Source organism: Simochromis diagramma, unplaced genomic scaffold (assembly GCF_900408965.1).
Source record: "Simochromis diagramma unplaced genomic scaffold, fSimDia1.1 OVJJ01000293.1, whole genome shotgun sequence".
Taxonomy (NCBI): domain Eukaryota; kingdom Metazoa; phylum Chordata; class Actinopteri; order Cichliformes; family Cichlidae; genus Simochromis; species Simochromis diagramma.
Genome location: NW_024386801.1, coordinates 23618263 through 23642122, shown reverse-complemented (window position 1 = coordinate 23642122; position 23860 = coordinate 23618263). Strand labels below are relative to the sequence as shown.

The following is a 23860-nucleotide window of genomic DNA, read 5'->3' as shown; positions in this document are numbered from 1 at the left end:
AAAACTGTTTCAAACTTGGGTGCTTTACTCAAGCTGGACCTCCTGCTCTGCAGGAATAACTTACACATGAACACATACCAGACGCTAAAACACTGCAGAGCGTCTGATGTGATAACTGTAAAAGTAATCCTTATCATTTTATCTTAAAAACTTGCAGGTAAAAAGTAAAATGTCACCATTCATATTACAAAGTAATCTAGCAGGAATGTTTGCTTTCATTGATTAGACTGGCTGACAGAGTACATCATTTGAAGTCACCATTAAATTTTTTTGCCCAAACTTTCTACATCAGTACCTCCACCCCACCCACTGTACGGTCTAAACAGTGTCACCTGTTGGCACACAGTCATTGGCTGAAACAATTTCACCTGATTGTCACATGTAAGCCCATGAGGGTGGACACAAGACAACCTTGCAAAAGGTAACGCAGAAAACACACAGCTTCCACATGATGTATGAGGCATGCAAAGTCCTGTCCCTAGCACACATCAGAAATCACAAACTCAAACCTTTTTATAGAGTATGTGCGCTTGAGCTGAACAGTACAGATACTGACTTAAAAAAAAAAAAAAAAAAAATTCATATTTTGAAAACCAACACTTTCTTACCTATAGAGGAAACCTCCAGAGCCAAGCCTTGCCAGTCAATATCTTTCTAATGCCGAGATGGTGGGACTACACACAGTAGCTCCATCTGCTCGCCCTCTACAGCTGACAGAGTTACGGACTGTAGATTGTGTAGCTGTTTGGGCCTACCCCATGTGGCAGCTGTGTGTTTTGGCAAAATGTATTTAATTATTATTAAATAAATTTATCCTCTACTTCTGTGTATAGTTTGGCAATTAAATGCCTTTCAATTTTACTATAGTAGCAGGCTGAATTGACAGTTCTGCACATTGGAGATGAATATTCAACTTGGAACGACATTTTTAAAAAATATAATGCAATCTAAAGGGAGACCCAGCAAACTGAAAACCAGTTATCTGAAGAGCACTTGCGATAAAAACAAAAAACGAACATATTCTTAATGCATTTATAGCTCCTAGTTTAGGTTGTGGTGACAAACATCTCCTCTTTAGCCTTCCAGCTGCGAGGTAAGAACCTAGTTAGCATGAAAGCAGCCAGTAAGAAAGAGACAGTGTTGGTATATCTCTATGGTCTTTTTTTCCCCTTTTTGTTACTACAATCTCAACTCCATAATAAATTAGAAAGAAACATACCAAAACAGCTCATCAAATGTTATTCAATGCAGAAGATCACAAGAGAAAAATCATTTGCAATTAGCTGCAACAAAAATAAAACTGTTTCAATTGGTCAGAGCAGCTCTGCTCAGAGACAGATCAACGGTGGGGGAGAAATTTTAAATATAGCTCTAACTTGAAGTGTCAGCCTGTTACGCAGCCAATAACAACAACATGGTGATTGGTTGGATCATGAATCAGCTATTCCTCTCTGTGGCAATTCAACTTATGCTTCTGTATACATTTTCCTTTTATAAAATATTTTATTCATACAATCATTTCCTTAACCATCGCAACATTACTATTTAATTTTGGGAGTCAGGATATCAGTCACACATCACCTCCTAAGTACAATAGTATATAAACAAATGCAGAAAAAAAATTATTCCGTATCCATTTGAGTGTCTCTCATTTTACTTCTTAGTCCATCTTGTGTCTGTACACCTGTCTGCCCATTTGTCTTTCAGTGATGAGACGATGGGAGTATTGCTGGTCCTGATGGGGCATGTGGTTGGAACAGCTGTGAGCAGCAGCCTCTGCTGGCTGACCAGGAGAAAGGCCCTGCATGGCAGAACAGGCTGGCCATTGGCAGGCATTAAGTGACTCTCATGCTGGCCCGTTTACAGCTGGCTCAGAGGACACAGAACTTCTGTCGAGCCTAGAAAAGAGGAATGAGATATAGATATGGAACCTTTTGAAGACAGAAGGAAATATCACTGCATAAATGAAGACTATGAAGAGACTGATTATATTCTAATGAAATTCAAACTTGAATCACAAAGGCAGTCAGACTTACTTGGCCTCCTCTGTGGGGGACATTTCTTCCAGAGGACCATTGGGTAGCTCCACAATGGGCCGACATTTCTCACTACTTGCCAGGACACGAATAAGGAGAGAAACACAATATATTCAGTTTACAATACCAGAACATGTGAAATGGTTTAGAAAAGGCTGTAATGGAAATCAGCTCAAGATAATTTGTATCTTGCAGCAAAATAGTTTTGTTTTGTCATTTATCAATTCCTACACCTATAATTTCTTAAAAATAAATAAATTCCAGTCAATAGAGCAACTGACCAAGCTCTGATTGGCCAGGAGTTATACTGAACTTATTTTCTGGGTGCGATGCTCAACTCGACTTAAGAGGTTTAGTTACACGAGGAGATCACTCAGTCAGGATTTCTCCCCCAAACCCCAACTATCTCTAACTGTTGGCATAGAGCCCAAAGGAGCTGTCTGCCATGCAGTTTTAATACCTCATTCACTGAGCTGATGTAAAGCAGACTTTGAAGGTAATCTGGAACTATTCATAGACTTTAAATGACCTGCTTTCTGGAAAAGGTCTAATCCAACTGAAAAGGGAAGGAATGAAGTTGTTTACTTTGTTGTTAGGCTAACTATTTTTTAATCAAAAGCAATTTACTAATTTTTAAATCACATCTTTTATTTTCCAGGCTCATATTTAAACAAAATGGAAAGGCCTGCAATTATTCACAGCTCAGAGAAACATGGGGCACTGACATAGCTGCTAGATGCATCTGGACGGCGATATAACAGAAATGATGAATGTGATGATTCATTACTATTAATGCACCTGAAGTTATGAAGAAACATAATCTGACTATCAGATTCTGCAAGCACATCTGATAGTAGCAATGAATACTGCAAAGTCCTGCACATTTCAGGGACAAATGTGTGACGGACGACCGCTGAACACTGCAGAGCACGTGCTGACTCTGGCTTTTTATAAGACAAAAACAAACTTAAGTAGTGACTGTGAGACTGTGTGTGCTATATCTGACCCAGTTTTAGGACAGCAGGCTGTGGCTGAGCTGTTGATGCCTGCTCTCTCTGACTCCACATACTCCACTACTGAGTACTTCTCTGAAGAAGCAATCTTCTCTTCCTCACTGGAACACACAAGTACACAGCATATGCATTAATACATTGGTATGAATCCCTTCTAATTAGTCACTTTTTCCACAGAACCACACCAACCATTACAACAGTGAGATGTCAACAGTGAAGCATGCTGAACTGACTGACAGAAAGAACAGTAAAACAAAAGATGGTCATGTCGAAATGGAACACCTCTGATGTCTATGTAGGAAAAGCATCAAAATGTACAGCAAATGGAGAAAGTCAACAGATTGGATTGTTTAGCAATGATAGTCTTTACTTTGTTGCTAGCAAGCAAACAGTAAACAGGCCTAGAGACTGATTAGACCAAAATTGTTTGTACCAGCCGTCAGTCTTGCTTTGTCTCAGAGAACCACCAATCACCTTGATGAGGCCTCAATCAAACTAAAAACACTCACAAACATCCAAATCTATTCAAACATTTAAAAAGGTGCTATATAACGGGTACCCAGAATGTGTAAAATTAGAAAACAAATGTTTATGGTCTCCTGTTAAAAATCTGCAGTCAGTTACATGTTTTAAAAACAGAATTTTACAATTTCACAAAAACATTCAAACTCATATAGTCATGCTTGTGTAAATGTAATTTTAGTCAAGTACCAAAAAAGAGAAAACGTTACTTTCTGGAATTTATAGTACAGAAAAACAAATATATGTTGTTTTGAAATCTGATTCAATTAGCAGCACATTAAAGCACAAATCTTTCTATTTGAATCTACCTCAGTTATTGTTATATTTAGAATGGTTGTATTTAGGGCTGTGCGATATGACCAAAATCTCATATACCGATATAAGACATTTATCATCCTGACAACGATATAAATCACAAAAATGTAACATTTTATGTAAATTCTGGAATCTCGGGCAACTCAACTTGCGTGAAGTGTTTCCAGCTGGGCGTCCTTTACCTGGAGTCCAGTGTTTTAACCGATGCATGAAACTATACATTTTTAGACATAAGTTGTAACGGCCGCCGTTTTCTTTCAAAGTTTGAGGCGAAGGTTTATTTTTTAGCACCTGACGGCTCTTTTTTGCTTCTCCTCCGTAAACTTTCTGCATACCCTTTCACGTGATTCAGTTTATTTTGAAAAGTCTCAACAGGATCAAACAAGCGGACAGCGGAGCCACTCGATGGTTTTACCGTCGTTGTTGTTGCTAACAACAACAACAACAACAACAACAACAACAACAACACCACCACATAAAGACAGGCGCTTGTCTGTCCGTAGTGTGGTTATATTAAATATAAGAGAAAGAGTGAACTTTAAGAAATTAAGATAGCCACTACAGTGACCATCAAAACGATGAAAAAAATATTGCTGTAAACAGTTTATTTTACGACACCACGAAACAAACGATAGCGTAAAATGAAACGATAGACGTTTTTACATTGTCATCCGATATATATCGTTATATTGAACAGCCCTAGTTGTATTACAGCCAATATCAAATTTTGTTTTATTATGTGAAGCGTGAGCTGTGACGTGTACATGTTTTTATTCCGTATTAAAGTAGTTTTTCAGTCAGAATACAATCACCACATTTTGCTTTTGTATTTTGCAAAAGTAGTATTGTTTTTCTCTCCAATAAATCAATCGCAGGATGGACACACTGTCTATTTGCTAAAGCCAAAAAAATAAGGCAGCTATGGGAAAAGCACACCAATGAAACAAGCATATGGAGAAATATATTTAGAAAGCTGTATGTAACCAATAAAAATCCAACTGAGGCCACTTCAGAGAACTGGTTTCTACTTTGGGCCAATTTCATCTGGAACATTTCAGCCAAGAATGAGATTGTGTTGCAGTGTTAGAATAAGAGTAATCTGAATAAGATCAAGGCAAAATTAAAAAGGGGAAAAAAAAAAAACTGCACTTAAAAAAAAAGAAAAAAAAGAAAAGAAGAAAAACACACCTTTGGTAAAAACACATGCAGAATGGAGATAATGAAATAAACAAACAAGGAGTTGAAACCAAAGAAGATCAAAATTCCGAAAGAAAAGTTGGTGGTTGACGTGACAACAAGACTACATCACGGCTGCAGGCTGATCTCTGATTGGCTGTACATACCGATAAGATTTCAACACTCTGAAGAAGACCACACCCACAACGCACAGCAAGAGAGAGAGGGGAAGCTCAGATTGTAAGTGTCGCTCAGTTCATTACACTGCTGTTATCAACTCAGACAGACAGACAATATGATGCAGCATCAACAAAGGGACGGAAGGACAGAGGACAACCAACTTTAAAACCTGACTGTTCAGGAAACAAGGATTTCACCATGAAAGGGACTTTTTATGAGGCACTTTTCAAGCTTGTAGGACAGAAAAGTGGCATTCAAAACTTGGTATCCCCAGTTTGTGTAAGGCACGACCTCAGTTACTTTGGATTTTTGAACATCAAATGGCAATCAAGGAGTAAAACACAAACAAACTAGTGTTCAAATGTTCAAATATCAACCCCAATCCCCCCAAAATCCCATTTTCTGCTGTCCACATTATCATGTCACATTACACTAACCCATGACAGGGCACACAAATTAAATGTCACAGGATCTATAGTGGTTGTATCTAAAGTCTCAAAACACCAATAGTGTAAAGAACTTATGTTAGCTACAGTCACTACAGTCTAGACAGTGGAAGAAAGAACAGTCAGTGTTAAAAACTGAATCAGTTTATAGGCCCCTTTTCTTTATGGCAGTGCAATGGACCAGGTCAAGTAGGAATCATTTATCAGATCAGTCTCTGATCCTCATTGAGGCACAGATAACTAAACTGGGATTGTATTCATAAATAAGTAAATTCTTAAAGTGATAACAATTTTTAAGAATTTACACTGACTACAGCCTAGTTAAGATGAGTTATTCACAAAGCAGGACTACCTCAGTAGCTTAAGAGTTTTTCTTCTGGCATGAAGCTACAATGACCCAGCCCCCCCTCCCATAAGACACACCAGTTAAAACCAGCCAACCCATGCCTATAATAACAGAATTCCAACTGGCACTGGCACCACTCTCATCACCATAAGTCTGAAGCGTAATTCTTTTGTGTGCAAGTGATTCTCGAACCTCTTGAAAACGGCGGTCTCAGTCTTGGCATCAACAGTGAGACTGACTGTTTCTTTCATGGAGCCATTGATGACCGTTTCTGTGATGCTGCGGTGCTCAGAGCTAGATGCTTCCTCCTCTGCCTTAGAGCTCCCACAATCACTAGGTGCAGAGGCAGCTGGAGAAGCCACACTCGTGCCCAACCAGCCATCACAGTCTGAGGGATGTTAAGAAATGTGACATTAGGTGTCAGGTCTAATCAATCAACGTCAATTAGACTGATTTAGCATCAACAGCTACCCCAACATGGGTTACATTCACCCCTGATATAAGAAAGATATAAGAAATATAAGAAACATCAAGTTCAGGAAATTCTGGATACTTCCCTTGTCAGATGACAAGAATACTCAAGGACATGCATTTGTGCATATCTCACCTTCAGACTGCATGGGTGCGTTAACCCCTAAAGGGTCAATTGTTTCTATACTGGTTTCCATAGCAACAGGAGAGTTGCATCTCAGGGGGTCTTTGGGGCTGAAAGATAAATATAAATTTATAAAGCACTTTAAAGTTTCACGGCTATCTTAAACACAAATTATTTATTCCAGAAACTGCAACACTGCAGACAGAAAAACAGACCCACAGTAAGTCAGGACATCTTACCTGACAGGAGTGAAGTTGGAGAAATCAGCCCAGCCAGTTTCTGAGTTTGAGTTAGCTGCAGGAGAGGAGCTCCATGCTGTATCAGGGGAGGTGGAGGGAGAGGATGGAGCTGGGTTGCTGGGGTTGGAGTTTGAAGCTGTGGATGTACCCGTGTCCATAGGGATATCATCAAAATTTGCCGTCCACACTGGGCCTAAACAAACAAAAACAACAAAAACAACCCCAAATATATACGTTTTAATTCACGCATAAACTGAAAATAACTCAAATTAATTATCGTGATTAATTATTCGTGATTACACAATGCAATGCCTACATAGTGAGGGGTTTAAAAAAAAAAAAAAGTAAAATACTGCCAATTTTTTTTTTACTGGCTCAGTGTTTTTTTTTTAAATAAATAAATAAATAAAAACATAATTTATTGCTTATTGCGCAATTTATTGTTGATATTATTCAAATATGCTTTAGTATGTGAAAAAATGACAAACGGTCATAAAAACACGCCAGTTGGAAGCGGCCATTGTGGAGAAAATGAAAGCAACAGTTACTGATTCTTCTGGGTTGATCTAAAGGAGTTGATTTGATTATTCAGTCGAACTGGGAGGGGTTAAAACTCAGCTGACAGCAATCTACTGACCAGCAGTGAGATTTTACACTCTATAACTTTAAATTAATCCTAGTTTAATCTTGATCCTAAAATCAAGTTGAGGCAAAACATAAAATAAATAAAAACTCTTGTGACAATTTGTCATTAGGCTACCACTGTGTACTTGAGTCTTACATGTGGTTGTCTCAAAACCACTAACCTGTGTCAACTTCCATTCTGTCATCGTTGCTGGGGTTGGAAGCTTCAAACTGATCCCTCTTCACGTCCTCCTCCTCTGAGTCTGTGCTCTCCTCGCTGTCTGTGCTGCCTGAACTCCTGTGATGGACAGATCAAGTATTAGAATAAAGATCTGAGCTGTCCTCTTTATACTGTGAGTGAGATTAAAAATAAATAGATAAATAAATAAATAACTAAATAAATAACAGAATATACAATTCAGCAGGAATTGATATCAGGATTTTATTGATACAGCTTAAACAGGCTGCTCTGGTGGCGTTTTGTAAAACAATTTATCTGTATATATGCTCCTACATGGAACTTACAGTTCACATAAATACATTTTTTGTATTTTTGCATAATAAGTATGTAATGCTGGCCTTGTTGACCACTAAAATATGTATTCAGAGCCATACGACCTTCACCTCTCCCATTTCCCTCATCTTTCCATTGTGAATGAATTTGTGTGTGATTTACAACTAACACTGACAAACCTATAGATGTTTCTTATCTAAGTACCGATGACATTATTCATATTATGTTGATTATAAATATTATAACGATTATTATTACCATTGTATTAAAAATACTGAAGTAACAAGCTGATAATACAAAAGTTTTTTGATGACTACAGCAATGGTGATACAACTACCACTTTTCTAAAGCAATCACACAAAAAGCAAAAAACTCTAAACACAACAAATTATCCTTAAACAAGACTAAAAAGAGTTTTACAAATAGCTTCTGACGTTTATGTTAATAAAAATGAATCACTATAAGATCAAATACAGTGTCCATATGAATTCATGAGAAAACCTGCTATATCATTCCTACCACTTGAATGTTTTAGTTGTTCAAAATCTGGTGGCACATGGTTCACATCCGTACCAGCTTGCTCTCACAGCACTACAACTATGCCCATGTTTGACTTGATAGTCCTGTTTAATGCTATCAAATAAAAGCAACCCCGCCCCTTTAATGAAAACATTAAGTAATAAATAATTTAAAAACAAGTGGAAAGATAGTATAATGAGGCCATTAAGGTCATAGCAAAAGGTTAATTCAGTATGAGATTGGAGGGAAAAAAAAAAAAAAAAAAAAAAAAAAAGCTCAGTTTCTTGGTGCATGTGTGTCTGACTCACCTGGGGCGTCTCTGTGCCTCTGGTGCAAAGGTGACATCTTTTTCATCCCAGATATCGTCTTCATCTGAACCAGCATCTTCAAACTGCTGGATTTTCTCCTTACAGCGTGCCTCAAACAAAGCAATATTTGCCTGGAGAAAATTTACACACATGTCAAAATTAGAGCGTCATCGGTTGTGCTTAAAGCACATGCACATGCAAAGTAAAGCCTTACAGAACAAAACCCTAGGCTGTGAAGCATTCACTTAGAAAGCAGGCCTCAGGCATCTTTCACAGCATTATGCTGTCATTTCTTTTCCTGAAGAATACCTAGAGGCTTGTTTGAAGTACAAAAAAATTACTTCAAGGTTTGTATTCTACAGCAGTTTTATTTTCTCACTTTCTTGTCATCTGCTTCCAAATTAATATCAACATCAGGATATGCACAACATGCCTTTAAAAATATTTTAACTAATCCCAGAAGAATTTTACTCTCAACATTATGAATTTTAGATTAATAATCAAAGTACTTACACTTTCATTTGTATTCAGTGAAAAATTGATGTCTGATATTCTATCAAAGGGAATACTGCAAGGTTAAAGAGAGAGAGTTTTATTGAGTTAGATTTGTTAGGCATCCACATACAGACAAGCAACAAATTAAAGGAAAAACCCCAGATTCCCTCCTACAATGGGGGAATCTTTTGGCCGTTGCTGTGGGAGACATTTTAGTTGTAGAGTGATCTTTTTTTAACCAGTGATGAAGCACTCCCAATGATGCAAGTTGTTGCCGAGATGTTAATGCTCCCATCCATAGGGAAAGAATGGCTTTAATAAGTATGACTGATGTGACTCAAACACCATGACCTTTAGTTGCCAGATTCAAAAGCCAGCTGAACTTTTGGCGTCATCAAAACGAGGGAATATCTTTTGTGCTGCTTAACCACCGTGTAGAATTTCATAGACTTGGACAAACAATGCCAAGTCACACTGCTGGCACAACACCTTATCAAGACACTTGTTTTTCCTTTAACTCGTCTCCAAATGACCCCACACAGACAAATTCTAGGACATAGCAAAAGTTTGTTTAATATTTCAGGAAGCCAGTACAAAATAAACAACTTTTAATCACCACCTTATTCTTTATGTCCCCGTTCCACGTTTTAAACTGACCAAGCTAAGAAAAGCTACATTTCCAGGTAGAGGAAACAATGCAGACAAGGAACCCGACATTGTTAGTCTCTACTTTGATATTCTGATGTAGTCACATAAGATTTTGCTGAAAATTTACCATCCACTAAGCAATCATTTTTTGCCCAAGCATGGGTTTTTTGTATTGTTAGCCTAGTTCTAACAAAGATGAAAATACAATAAATATAAAACTCATCATGCATATTGCAGTTGGATATACACTATAGAAACAACTAATAATGAAAGAATTGTCGATGTTTTTCACCTGTGTGACCACTTATAATTTGCCAACATCTGCCCTGTATACAATGCACTGTTCTTTTACAGCAAAGAAGCAGAGGTTTTATGCTGTGTACATCTCTACAGGAAAGTCAAGTCCTCTCTTTTTTTTAGGCTACATCAGATATGTTCCAGGCACCATGATGGCACAGGAGGCACACCACTTTAGACACTTTAGATTAGCTAGAGCAGAAGCATTATCAGGTACATCAGTTAAAGACCTCAGTGAATAACAGCTTTATTTTCTAAAAGAGATCTTGCCAAATTTTCATTAAACTAACATTAAATAATATTATGCTTAACAGAATTTGTAGAGGTCATGTCTGTGGTCAATGTGCATTTTCAGCCTTTCTGGGAAACATTCAATCACTGAGGTAGGTTGGTCAATGCTATGGGTCCATTGTATTTATGCATCTCCCATGTATGAGTCTTATGTTTCTAACAAGCATGCTTTTCGACAGGTGTTCATATAGCTACCTACTCAGAGCAGATCTTTTCTTCCTAAGCGCTTTACTGATGCCATTTTTTTTTTTTTTTTTTTTTTTTTTTTTTTTTTTAAATTAAAGCGGAAGAAAAGAAAGTAAAAAGAAAACTTATTCTTGTAACTTTTAGTTACAAGAATAACTTTAGGTCACCAGAAGCCTAAGATTATGTAAGAAAGCTGTACTTCACTGATCCACTCCCAGGCATTTTGAAAAACAAGTGACATAAAAGGCAAAACCACAAGCGTGCCCATTCCAGCTCACCCTAAGAAAGACAGAAAAGAGGCGGCCCACGACAGCAGAAAAAGGTGGATATGATTTCTTCTTTGAGCCAATTTTTGCCTTTGACGTGATCATTGTACCAGGCTAATGATAAAGCATAAAATGGTGTCGCTGGTGATGACATTTCTTTCTATATAAAAATGAAAATCTAAATTACTCAGAAAAAAAAAAAAAAAAGCTTTATGCTTTTTAAATTGAGTTTAGGGCTAGAATGGGAATCCTTCACAAGCCAATGAATGACTCAAAATTAAATTAAATTGAAGACCTTTATTTTAAAAGTCATATGCAAATATTCTATAACTGAATGAATTAACAGTGAAAAAAATGACCCACCAGCTTGTTGTGTAGTGTGCTGTACCTTTTGTGTTACATGGTAATACTTAAATAGCAAATGTAGGAAAAGTACTCACTCCACAACATCGTCCTGATCAGCAAACTCTTCGTCATTGAAGCCGAACTGCTCAATAAAATTGGACGTCATTTGTTGCATCTGATAATCAGAAAAGGCCTGGCAAAACCCAGGACCAACGATAATGATATACTCTTGGCTCTACACCAAAAAATGTCATTACTTGCAGTACAAAGAACATGTATACACATACTATATTCACACACACACATAACATACATTAGGATAGATGTTTAAAGTACATTCATTTTTGAATTTTCTACTGCTACACTGATGACAGAGTTATTGTGCAGGACCCATGGACACAGAGTACCCACTGAAATCAACAACTGGCCAAGTCAAGGGGGAAGAAGAAAAAAAAAAACCCAAAACAAACAAAGTAACCTGATGCACTTTGGAGGACTTAAATTTCTCTTGTGAAGCATGAAGTGGACAAAATTTAAAAATAAGTTGACATGTATGTACTGCACATTTAAATTTCTGAGGGTTCCCCCCCAATCATCAAAAACACTTTTGACAATAACTTTTAATATATAGAAGATTTTGATTTGGCCCCCTAGGCAGAAAGGCTATCTCTAAAAGAGCTGGGTTTATGTGCCCATGGGTCTGCTTTGTGTGCCTTCATTCATTTGCATCTGTGTTTAAATCTTACTTGTTGAAGAGACGAGTCTTGGTGAAAACCACTCTCTTTAAAGTCAACCTCATCATCACTGGAAGAATGGATGTGGTGTGTATTTACCTGAGAAAACATGACATTTAATACAAAATGATCTCCTGCTTATGGAGTGCAAAGAGTGCCAAAATTAAATAACATAATCATTAAACTATCATTTCTGCTTACATTAAAATTAGAAGTACACTTTTATTAAAAACATAATTATTTCACCATTTTATCATCTCATGGTTCCTGTGCTACAGTGCGTCATGAAATACTGAAACTGTCACAGCCGGTTGTCAACAGACCCCAACATCTGACCTCACCTTTGACTGGAGGATAAACATTGGATAGAATTTACTTAAGTGCTATATACAGGTGATGCTTGGTTCATTTTATTTGTTCCCAGGGAAATCAGTCTGGCTGACATTAAAGTTCAACTTCATAATAACTTACTGACTCTTAATGTCTTGCTGGACAGTATATTTTAAACTGAATCATTGGCTCATCTTTTCCTCGTGTGTCCTAGCAGTTTATTTTCAATTAAAATTTACATTAAAAACATTTTTAATGCTATGCCAAAACACTTTAGCTGTTAAATGGTTCAGCATGAAAACAAACCTGAAAGCTTTACTAGTTTTCATGTTCGTGTTGTTACTCACCAAGTCAACAGTGTTTCTTTTGTTTGTGTCAGCCAGCTGTCCAGAAATAAAAGATTCCCATTTTTCTCGATCCTCTGCAGGGAGCTCTGTCACAGACATGAAATTTATATAGACACAGACACACACACACACACTACATCAACATAAAGAGCACAGCTATCAAAACTACTGGCAGAAGACAGTGCTACCCCCTGAGCCCCTTTACAACAAAGTAGTAAAAAAATGTTATTCTCAAATTATGGGTAAGCACATCTCTCACTTTATTTTCAGTTATGATTTTAGTGTCCAATAATTATAAAACCCAGATAATAAACAAAACATTCATGCTCCAAATTCTATTCCACAGTTTCTTGTGTTTTAAAGCCAGCTCTTCTCTTTCCCCTCACATGGAAGTGCTTTTTGTCCTTCCTAAAATACGAGTGTAACGAAGGGGAATATGAGCTAGGGTTTAGAAACGTTAGTGTGTTGATGATGATGTGTTCCTGGTCAGTATGAGACCTAGCGATGATAAACCTACACTTTACAGGAAAGTAACAACACATGATGGTGCTAGATGAGCACTCAAAGAAATGTAATTCCTCACCAGAGATGAGCTGTTGTATTTGCGGCCCATTAGGGCCTTTGTCGCAGTTATGAACTATAGAGTTGGCTATTCTGGTCAGGTGACCCATGTAGCCTCGTCGCCGCCCACCTTCTGCCCTAAAACAAGGTTCAATAGTAGTATTAGCATATTTAATAGGGTGCTAGCGCCATGACCAATAAAACACAAGTATTATGCTTTTAGTGCAAACAAGAATACTTACTGTTCTTTCTCATTGGAGCTCCAGGCATCAATGATTCTCTGTATAAATTGGCACTTTTGAAACAGCTGGTGGAGAAAAACACAAGATACTAAATACACCAAAGAAATATCTGACAGACAGCTCACGTGACGTATAGTTAACTTCCAAGTCTGTTGCTCGTATAGGCCTGTATAAACAGGTTATGGACACATATACATATGTGTATGTATACACACACACACACACACACACACACACACACACACACACACACACACACACACACACACACACACACACACACACACACACACACACACTAAAAAGTGTGGTTTTCCCCTTCTAGTATTTCAATCTTACATGTTTGATGAGGATGCTTTCCTTCACGTGTTCTGCCTCTGTGTCTGGTTGGATGTCTATGGGGGCAGGAGGCATAGCCAGTATCATGGCTGTACAGATTTCCACCTGAATGTGGAGGAAGTTGTTCCAGATGTATTTGAAATACATATCCTGTTGAGTAAAACAAAAACAAGTACAAAAGGAGACGTATTAATAATGGATTGGATTTATATAGCGCTTTTCAAGGCACCCAAAGTGCTTTACAATGCCACTATTCATTCACTCTCGCATTCACACACTGATGGAGGCAAGCTACGGTTGTAGCTACAGCTGCAGACTGGGCAAGGATGCCATATCGCGCCATCGGCCCCTCTGGCCAACACCAGTAAATGGTAAATGGCCTGCATTTGTATAGCGCTTTTCTAGTCCCTAAGGACCCCAAAGCACTTCATTCAGTCATTCACCCATTCACACACACATTCACACACTGGCAAGCTACGTTGAAGCCACAGCTGCCCTGGGGCGCACTGACAGAGGCGAGGCTGCCGGACACTGGCGCCATCAGCCCTTGGCCACACCAGTAGGCAGTAGGGTAAAGTGTCCTGCCCAGGGACACAACAACCAGGACAGAGAGCCCGGGGATCGAACTGGCGACCTTCCGGTTACAGATGCGCTTCCCAACCCCCTGAGCCACGGGTCGCATTAGTAAACTGACGGACAGAATAAAACTAGGGGGAACCACAACCAAAAGTTTTTCAGGTTTTTTTTGCCGACATAGCTGACACAAACTATGAAGGAAAAAAACCTGTCATGTCTCCTCACAGGCTGAGATCTTATATCAGGATCATGGTGGACATGTAGGCTCCCTGTGCATTGCCACTATACATGACAAGTGATAACTGGATGGCCAGATTTAAGCTAAGTATTTTTTTTATTATTAAAACAAAAAAAAAAAAACACGGAAGACTGAAAAGTGATGTGTTGTGTGTCGTGCATTATGAATGATGCAGGCCGTTTGAAAATTCAGGCCAACCACATTGCTAAAAAATAAAATCCAAAACAACAGAAAGTTAAATCATCCATTTTCTTCTGCTTATCTGGGGTTGGGCAGCGGGGAAGTCCAGACCGCTCTCTTATCAGCCACCTCTTCCAGTTTATCTGGGGAAACATCAAGGTGTTCCCAGGCCAGCCAATAAGATATATTCTCTCCAGCAGCTCCCGGTACTACTCCGGGGTTCCTCCCAGTAGGACATGTCTGGTCTGAACACCTTATGCAGGAGGTGCCTGTCACAGGAAATTCCACCCCCCCATAAGCCGAATGTGGAGGAGACCCTCTCGAATGACTAAACTCCTCATCCTATTGCTAAGGGAAAGCATATCCACCCCTTGGAGAAAGGCAATTTGTATACCCTACCTATTTTTTTCCCCCCATTAAAAGAAGTAACAATAATAGTGTTTATAAAAGTCCAAGATTAATGGATTTGTGGCGTTTCTCACCAACAATGCTCCATCTGGTGGCAGATGGCTGCATAACATCGGGATGCAACAATTTACTGGGATTGGACATTGACTTGAATGGTGTGGAAGTTTGAAGTGTAGGGATAAAAGTTTCTGTTAATTGTGCAAGTTAGGATTTTCAGATTTAGACCAAAAACTCTGAACTGGACTTCTGTGGAAAATTTATGCCCCAAAAAATTTTCAGAAAACTTTTGAACTTGTCTAAGATCGAAATTCATTGCATTGATTGTAGTCTCCGCCCCCACACCACACACCCTAAAAAGAAGATAGTACTTACTAGTATAACTCCAAGTGTGTTGAGGTTAATTAGTTCTGTATTGATGCTGTGTGTGTTGCTCTGCAACAGACTGGCGACCAGTCTGACCACATTGAGCCTGGTGTTGCCCACTGGAGGGTCCAGAACCCCCCATGTTGTCTTCATCATATTCTTCTGATGGTGGAAAGCAAAGTGTTTATCTTAACTACAAATGTCATTTTCCTTGGGATAAATAAAGTATTATCAATCAATCAATATTTGCAGACTTGGCCTGAAAAATATAACATAGTCCACCTATCTTCAACCTACAATCTGCAAATCTGCAAACAGGGCAATAGTCACAGCTGTAAATAGTCTTTACCTTTGGAGGTTCGAGTAGCAGCTGGTGAAAATCTTTGAGTCTGGGTCTCACAGCCTCGAGGATGCTGTGGTTCACTGAGAATGATGGATGAGACATCCCTGGGGGGCACTCCATATGACCCTCAAACCTACAACACATGTCCAGTCACATGAACTAGTGCAAAAAAGAAAACAAAATAATGTTGCCTTGCCAGTACAGTTTGGACCATGATTCAGACTGGGACTATATGATTTAAGGATCCAAATAGGAGAAGTAAACTTTGTATACTGCAATAAAGACAGAAAGAATGTTTGCCGTATTTAGTTCCCCATTTCAAGAAGTATTGTGTTGCTTAAAAATTGTTTAAAAATTTATTTATTTATTTTAAAATCTCCACCCATGTCAAATTAAAAATATCAACTGGCAGATGAAAGGACAAGACATACGCTGGTCTCCTCGTCTCAAACAACGTGAGCAGGATCTGGATAACGCTGACAATTGCAGACTCGTTCTTTTCCTTGTCGAAGATATTAGAGAGCAGCTGCTCTACTGTCTCCTGCCTGAAGAGGAAGATAACAGACACTTAAATGAGGAAAAGCAGGTTTTTTGCATGGCAGAAAATGACAATGAAATTGAACAAAAACAAAGATAGACACAAGAGAATGATTTAAAGTTTGATCTGGTTGATCGTTATCAAAATTCACACCAATTATCTTATATCTGAGTTCAAAGGTTACGTCACAGTAAAACAAGAGCACTCAGAGCGTAACTCCCCAAAAGGACAAGGGCTATACTAAATGACACTTTTATTACAATACATTCCCTCTTATTGGGTCACTGCAATGCCATAGGGTGTTGTACTGAAAAAATAAAGTGTGTTGTACAGCTCTCTGCATGCCCTTTCATATGATATGGGGTTTTTTTTGTTTTGTTTTTTTACAGCATCAACTTTGACCTTGGGCACTAACAATGAAGATCAAGGTCTAATACTTAGCCAACCCAGGTACTCATGTCCCCCAAGGACTAGGATATTGTTGTGAAGTATCCATAAAAATTACTGGCTCATATAAAGTTTTCACTGATATATTCACATTTGGTGTGACCCTGACCCAATTTCACCAAAATTAAATCAGCTAGAGCTGTTTTTGGTATCATCGTAACACAACTGAAAACAAGATTTCGGAAACCAGACTGCTAACAAACAGGAAGACAAACAAACAAACTGAACAACGACGTACTCATAGATAGTTTTATTCTGTACAATACTGACAAGTTCTCGTAAAGAAGCAAATACATACTTTTCAAGTGTGGCCAGAAGTGGATCAGGTTCTGAAGAGCCCTGCACCTGGAACATCTGGTCTCTGCTCAGTCTAATGATCTCACAGAGTGACTGTGATGCATTGGAGTGTCTCTGTTTTCAAGAAGAAAAAATAAATAAATAAAACACTGCTAACCAGCTTAAAAATTTAAAAAAAAAAAAAAAAAAAAAAAAAAAGCCCTCCAGTCTTGTATTTCCCTCCTGCTAGCTGACCAGGAGGCTATTTGTTGCAGCCCTCGATCAGTGAGCCAACTCTCCAATGAGACTCTCATCCCACAGTCAAATAGAATGACTGAAAGTGCAGGAAAGAAAATCCCATCGGGAGAAACCCCCACCCCAACACCGCCTCTCACCGAGGGCACATAGGTACAGAGCCCAGCACCCCTCCAGGTGACTTTCTGCACTTTATATAGTATTGTTTAATATTGGTAAATATTACATCTGAATGTCTTCAATGATTAAATAAGTACCAGTATACTTCCTGACAAATACCCTGGTGAATACCGGAAGTACAGAGCAAAATATGTAAGAAACTCACATCTTCATCTTGAGAAGGTTGTATCATCTCCACCAGTCTCTGAATCACTTTCTCCTCATTCAGCCACTAATAGAAACAAAGAACTTTGTCAGGAAATCATAAAATTTCATTATTAAATAAAAAGGCTTCACAACGTTTCACCCTTTGCTGTCCACTTCATTCCTTAACATCAACTGAGAACGGTTAATAAACTATACCAGATGGCAATATAATTTAATGTGGACTGTAATATTCTAGTGTAAACTGCCTGAGAGGATATCATTTTTAGCAGAGGAGGGGAACCATTTTGTTGTTACCCACATTGAGAACATCTTGTCGTAGCTGCTGTGGTTCGATGCAGGTGAGCATCCTGAGCAGCAAGTCCATGATCGCAGAGGTCCCGATGTGTTTTATCATCAAGTCTACAAAGTCTTCCTGCTTCCTCAGAAAATCAACTATCTTTAAATAAAAACAAGACAAGGTTTTGTCATACCGATTTAAACAGACTTTGTTACACCTATAAGTAGCAAAGCATTTTATCCTCTCAGTATTTTTACATGTTGTCATCATTGGTGAAAATAAATAAATGAATAAATAAAAATCCTACCTGTTCAGGCTTGCGTCCTATAAGAATAGAAAGAACTTTGGAGAAGAAGCTGGCCAGGAGGGGGTTGAGGGGCGGCTCATTTTGGAGGAAACTGTACAATTTCATCAGCAGTTTTTCATCTTCTCCTAGTCTGTCATTGATCTGGCTCACATCTGATGTAAGCAGCTCACATGATATGTTGGGATACCTGAGGGGTTTTAAAAAAAAAAGAAAAAAAAAAAAAAGAAAAAAAGAAAAAAAAAAGAAGGCCCTTTTAGAGTTTTTCCAATAGTTACAGCACTGCTCATTACAAAGCAGATAAATATTTAAATGCAGGAAATTCTAGAGGTATGAGTTCTTCTCAAAGTTATATCCAACCAGAGATCAAGAGTTTAAGTTTAGTTGCTTCATTTCACCAGTTTATTTTGAGAAAACACTAAATTACAGCAGCACTGCCACCATCGGTTCTGTAAGTAGTGTAACAGGAATTTTCTACAAACCTCAGTTATACTGGTACACCAGACAGAATCAAACTTGTTTTCTTTTTTCTTCAGATTTCCATATTTCAAAACACAATTTGAACAACAGATCAAAACAAGTGTAGATAATTCTCCTGTGAATTCATATAGCTCAAGTGGGAGCCATATGTCCAAGTAATACCATAGTATTTAAAGCAATGAGTGATTTTAAAGCAGACTACTGGATGTGAAGCTTTCCCAACTGGATTTTCCCACATAATCAGAAGTTTGGGGAAAAGCTCCCAAATCTCAGTTTGACCAATTTCTTCCGGCCTTGTGAACAAACTTGCTAATATTTCAACTTTTGTGGACATGTCAGCAGTTTGCTAGACACTGGAGTTACGCAACTTTGATTTAGCACCACAGATAAGTTTACAGAAAAACTACATCCTGTAGGTTAAATGTTCCTGATGTCAACATACATCTTCGTCAAACTGTAAAATTAATAACCATTTCCTTACTTGTATTTAACCTTTTCCTCAACATCAGTACTGGGTTCCTGTGTGATAAAGGTAACCAGGTCCTCCATACACTGTGGTCTCAGCAGGAAGTCCACAAGTTTGTGATTCTGGGCCTTGCACTCCTGCAGGACATCATCCTCATCCATTACCTCTGTAAGCGTCACATCCTCCTTCTCCAGCAGTGTGTCAATGTGGGATGTGGTGTGGAGGTCAAATTTCCAAAACATGTTGGTTCTTTAATACATACATACATACATATATGAAAAAAAGGACACAAATATGTTAAAACAGATTATGGGCAAAAGTGAGTCATTAAAATGAGCACAAAAATGAAACATTATCAATCGAGATTCATCTAAGGGGCAATGATTTACTAAGGGATCGCTCAATAATCGAGTAACAGTTCTTATTTCAGCTCACCTGTGAGTATGTTGGAGTCCTCACAGCAAAGCTCAGGTTAAAAAGAGGTTTGTTCTAGTCTTTGGGAGTTGTGGCCCATTCCAGGCTGACCAGACGGATGGGCAAGCAGGCAGATAGTGGTAACGGACACACTCACAAAAAGCGCACATACAGCAGTTCAACACGAACACACCTGTGGGAGAAAGACAAAAGCAGATGGGCATATATTAGGGCTGTGCGATATGACCAAAGTCTCATATCCCGATATAAGACACTTATCGTCCCGACACAGATATATATCACAGAAATTTTACATTTTCTGTAAATTCTGTGAATCTCGGGCAACTCGACTTGAATGAAGTGTTTTCAGCTGGCGTCGTGTACCTGGAGTCCAGTGTTACATAAGTTGAAACAGCCACAGTTTTCTTTGTGAGTATTTATTACACGGCGTGCTGCGGGGAAAAGCCTGTTCTAACGTTTATTTTTTAGCACCTGACGGCTCTTTTTAGCTTCTCATCTGTAAACACTCTGCATACTACTTCACGTGATTCAGTTTATTTTGAAAAATCTCAACAGGATCTTCAGCTTTATTCCAAAAGGTTTATGTGGAAAATAAACAAGCGGATAGGGGAGCCACGTGATGGTCGTTGTTGTTGCTAACGACAACGCATAAAAAACAGTCGCTTGTCTGTCTGTAGTGTGGTTATACCAAATATAAAAGAAAGAGAGAACTTTAAGAAATTCTACAGGGACCTTCAAAACGATGGAAAATATTGCCGTAAACAGTTTATTTTGCAACACCACAAAACAAGCGATAACGTAATATGAAACGATAGATGTTTTCATATCGTCATCCGATATATATCATTATATTGAACAGCCCTAGCATATATGTAAATTTAATATTACACTGCTCTTTTGTGTGCATGTTTCTACTTGGATTTCTACCTTATTATTAGGCTATGGTCACACTGCAGGCGAAAGCGCATCAAATCCGACTTTTTTTGACCCTATGTGACGCATATCCGATCATGGTATAACAGTTTGAACAGCACAAATCCAATGTTTTCAAATCCGACCTGGGTCACGTCGCATTAAATCCGTCTTTTACGTCACTGACACAAGACAGACGCCAATTATCAGCGCCGGGAAAGACAATCAAAAAGACATTGTGAACGCTTCCTGGCCATCCAGTTAACAACCAGACAAAAAAAAAAAAAAAAAAAAAAAAAATCGGATTTGATCAAAAAAAAAAAAAAAAAAAAAAAAAAAAAAAAAAATTGGAATTGAGCATTAAGACCTCCAGTGTGAACTTAGCCTTATAGTCAGCAGCATTTAGAAGTGCTTACATAACTTAAAGGCTTTAAGAATGCCCCCACCCAACATTTGGATCAGATATCCATCTCATCCTGACTTAAAAAGCTGGACTGGATAGTGGTGACAATCTCCTGATCCATTTTACATTGTTCTGTGTTTACTACACACTGGTTGCTACAGAGAGCTATCATAACGTGGAGAATGCCAACAGGAAAGAACCAGCATTTTGGAGACATTTTACTGCTGCTACACAGATTTTCTTTGCATGTTTGGAATAGGTTTTTTTTTTTTTAAATTAAACAGTGGTCAAGTGAGTCAAAGAGACAATGTCAATGATGTATCAGTAGCCCACCTAAGGCCCAAGATGACTACCAGCTGAGGCTAACCAGCTGGCATTAAACACCAATAATAAGAAATCTACAATAACTTACATGCATTTAGAAATCTCACACATACAAAGAGTGACCTTTCTCTAGTTAAAGAACAAAAAAGGCACAAATTCTCAATTATTACTATTTTAACCGTTCATCTTATAAAAAAATAAATAAACTCCCCAGTCTCTTTCTCATCACCAACTGGGTATGAAGACTTGCATCTAGGCTAACATGACTCTACTACTTCATCTGTGCCTCATAATTAGAACTAGGCAATAAAACCAATTAATTATCGTGCAAAAAATTTTTTAATAGCAATATAAAACATGGTCATTATAAAAGTGACAGCTCATTCAATCCATGTTTTGACAGACAATATGAAAAGCCAATGACAATGCCTGAAGTGCTGCTATTGGCTGGAATTAAACTAAGCTGCAATGTCCTGGTTTTTCCCATGTTAAGAATGTGTATAATACGAATACTCTGAAGGAAATGCTCTTATTTGTAAACGTTTTTCAGTTTTTGTTGTCAAACAACTTCATGAACATGCAATAAAGATATGAAAAAGTGACAAACAATACCCATCAAGACCAATGTAAATACCCTCTATTTTCAAGCCATCTTTCAGTCCACTTCTCTTCAATGCTAGAGCCCTGACTTAATGATACGATTATGATGTCTGATTAAATCCCTGTGAAAATTTGTCAAAATCTTAGCTTTTCTGTGATTTCATCTATATTCACATAAGTTTGAAGTTACATTAAACTAAAGCTTCTTGTTAGCAACTATTCTGAATATTTGTTGTTGACACTATTGAGATGTGTGCCAGTTCGGTACATTACTGTAGAGAGGTATTAATCCATTCCCATTTCTTTTTATTTTGCTTTCAAGGAGGTAAACCTTCTTTTAATTTTTAAACCAACTTTGAGCAGTACTTCTCCAGATAAATCGCTTAGCAAAGACCTAATTTAAATTGTATGCATCTTTAAACACTTTGTGACTAGCAGTCTCTCATCATTTGACCTATTCATTGATTCCCCACCTAAAAGGTCTTCTAATTACCCGTTCTGTACCACAGACAACCTATAATCACAAGCTCACCCACTGTACAAAGCACCTTCCTACTTATATTCAGAACAGTGACTTGTTACCAAGAGACTGTAGCAACTGCGTGTAATAAACATACAGGATACCGGCTGCTGTGACTCCCCAAACTACTTTGACAAATCAAGTGCGGCTAGACATCTAGATGCCGATTATATTTCTGCTATTATGAATTTTGTGTTAACTCAGCAATGCAACTGACACAAAAACTGCACTACACTCACGCTATAAAACGCCTATATTTTGGTAAAACTATCACTCCCCAAAACAGCTGAACATACGCCATAGAGCGAAAATAATAAAAATACCTTAGGCACATAAACATTACGAGCCCGTAATAAAATCAATCTAAATACCCACTCTACCTACATTTCAGGCCTATGTAGTGCAACTATGCACATGCAATAAGATATCACATTTTAGCTGGGTGGTAATACTTAGTATTCACCCAGAATCACCTGGTTCATCTGGGCTTGACTATCTGTTCCGAACCAACAGACTGAGCAGTTTAAAAAAAATATTATTTCCTTAAGTATGTGTAAAGGCAGTCATTTAACGCAATCGTTATTGGCTGTATTTAATTTCAGCTAACCAACCTTCGAAGGCAAAGTTAACGGTTAGCTTTAATTTCGGCTAAACACGAATCAAGACAGCAGCCTTTTTAATTCACGTCATTACCAGTTCGTTTACATCCTAAGGCCCAAACCTATCTACCACTAACGGTGCAGGCGTTAAAGACAACACACCGGTACAAGGAACGTCACTAGCTATTGTTAGCTAACCCCGTACTATCGAACTCAACCAGTTACCCTAATATATGTCACATATGAGGGTAATATTAACTGGCTGACAGGTTTGACAATAAAATCAAAATATGATCCCGAGGTACCTTAAAACACTAATGTGTCATGTTAACGTTAGCCTCCTCTTAGCTTAAAAAAACCACAGCCTGACAGCGCAGTGATAAGATGGCCAAGTATGCTCTTTGCTAGCCAGCTAACGTTAGCCGGCTATCTAAAGACTGCTGGCTAATCGTCTCTTCAGCACCAAGTGTATGAGCTTGCAATTGTACCTACCAATAGACAAGGGTAAACACCGACTCTCCAGCATGTAGCTTATCTTAACATTAGCCTCGGACCTTAGCGATACTAAGACAGAGCTAAGATGAAATTTTGGCAAGGAAAATAAAGCGTTTAAAACTGTTTCTAACAGGCGCGAAAATGTAGATCTTCGGAGAGCACTTTTCAAGATGGCGGTTC

General features: G+C 38.2%; 1 protein-coding gene across 7 annotated transcripts; it reads right to left on the bottom strand.

Annotated features, from left to right (window-relative positions):
* Window positions 1-2: 2 nt before the first annotated feature.
* Window positions 3-23840, bottom strand: ppp6r3 (protein phosphatase 6, regulatory subunit 3). Of its 7 annotated transcripts, none has more exons than XM_040026662.1 (26): window positions 23678-23840; window positions 19828-19999; window positions 19408-19641; window positions 18450-18636; window positions 18164-18301; window positions 17864-17929; window positions 17306-17418; window positions 16454-16567; window positions 16029-16155; window positions 15689-15841; window positions 13915-14064; window positions 13576-13640; window positions 13356-13471; window positions 12773-12858; window positions 12108-12194; window positions 11457-11554; window positions 9347-9401; window positions 8834-8964; window positions 7675-7790; window positions 6869-7061; window positions 6642-6739; window positions 6227-6422; window positions 5230-5247; window positions 3043-3150; window positions 2037-2111; window positions 3-1898 (listed from the first exon to the last, which is right to left on the bottom strand). In XM_040026662.1, exons 3-26 carry the CDS (start codon window positions 19632-19634, stop codon window positions 1847-1849), a joined length of 2769 nt encoding a protein of 922 aa, XP_039882596.1. In that variant the 5' UTR covers window positions 19635-19641; window positions 19828-19999; window positions 23678-23840; the 3' UTR covers window positions 3-1846. The 7 variants fall into 7 exon arrangements, with proteins under 7 accessions (XP_039882596.1, XP_039882599.1, XP_039882600.1 ...); XM_040026665.1 differs by having other exon boundaries at window positions 11457-11536; XM_040026666.1 differs by having other exon boundaries at window positions 11457-11503.
* Window positions 23841-23860: the final 20 nt, after the last annotated feature.

Excerpts from the sequence above, each read along its gene's own strand:
- ppp6r3 (XM_040026662.1), bottom strand. The coding sequence starts at position 19,634 with ATGTTTTGGAAATTTGACCTCCACACCACATCCCACATTGACACACTG. Across the intron at positions 18,637-19,407 it reads GAGGAAAAGGTTAAATACAA|GTATCCCAACATATCATGTG; the intron begins GTAAGGAAATGG and ends AAAACCCCTCAG. Across the intron at positions 18,302-18,449 it reads TAGGACGCAAGCCTGAACAG|ATAGTTGATTTTCTGAGGAA; the intron begins GTAGGATTTTTA and ends TTTTATTTAAAG.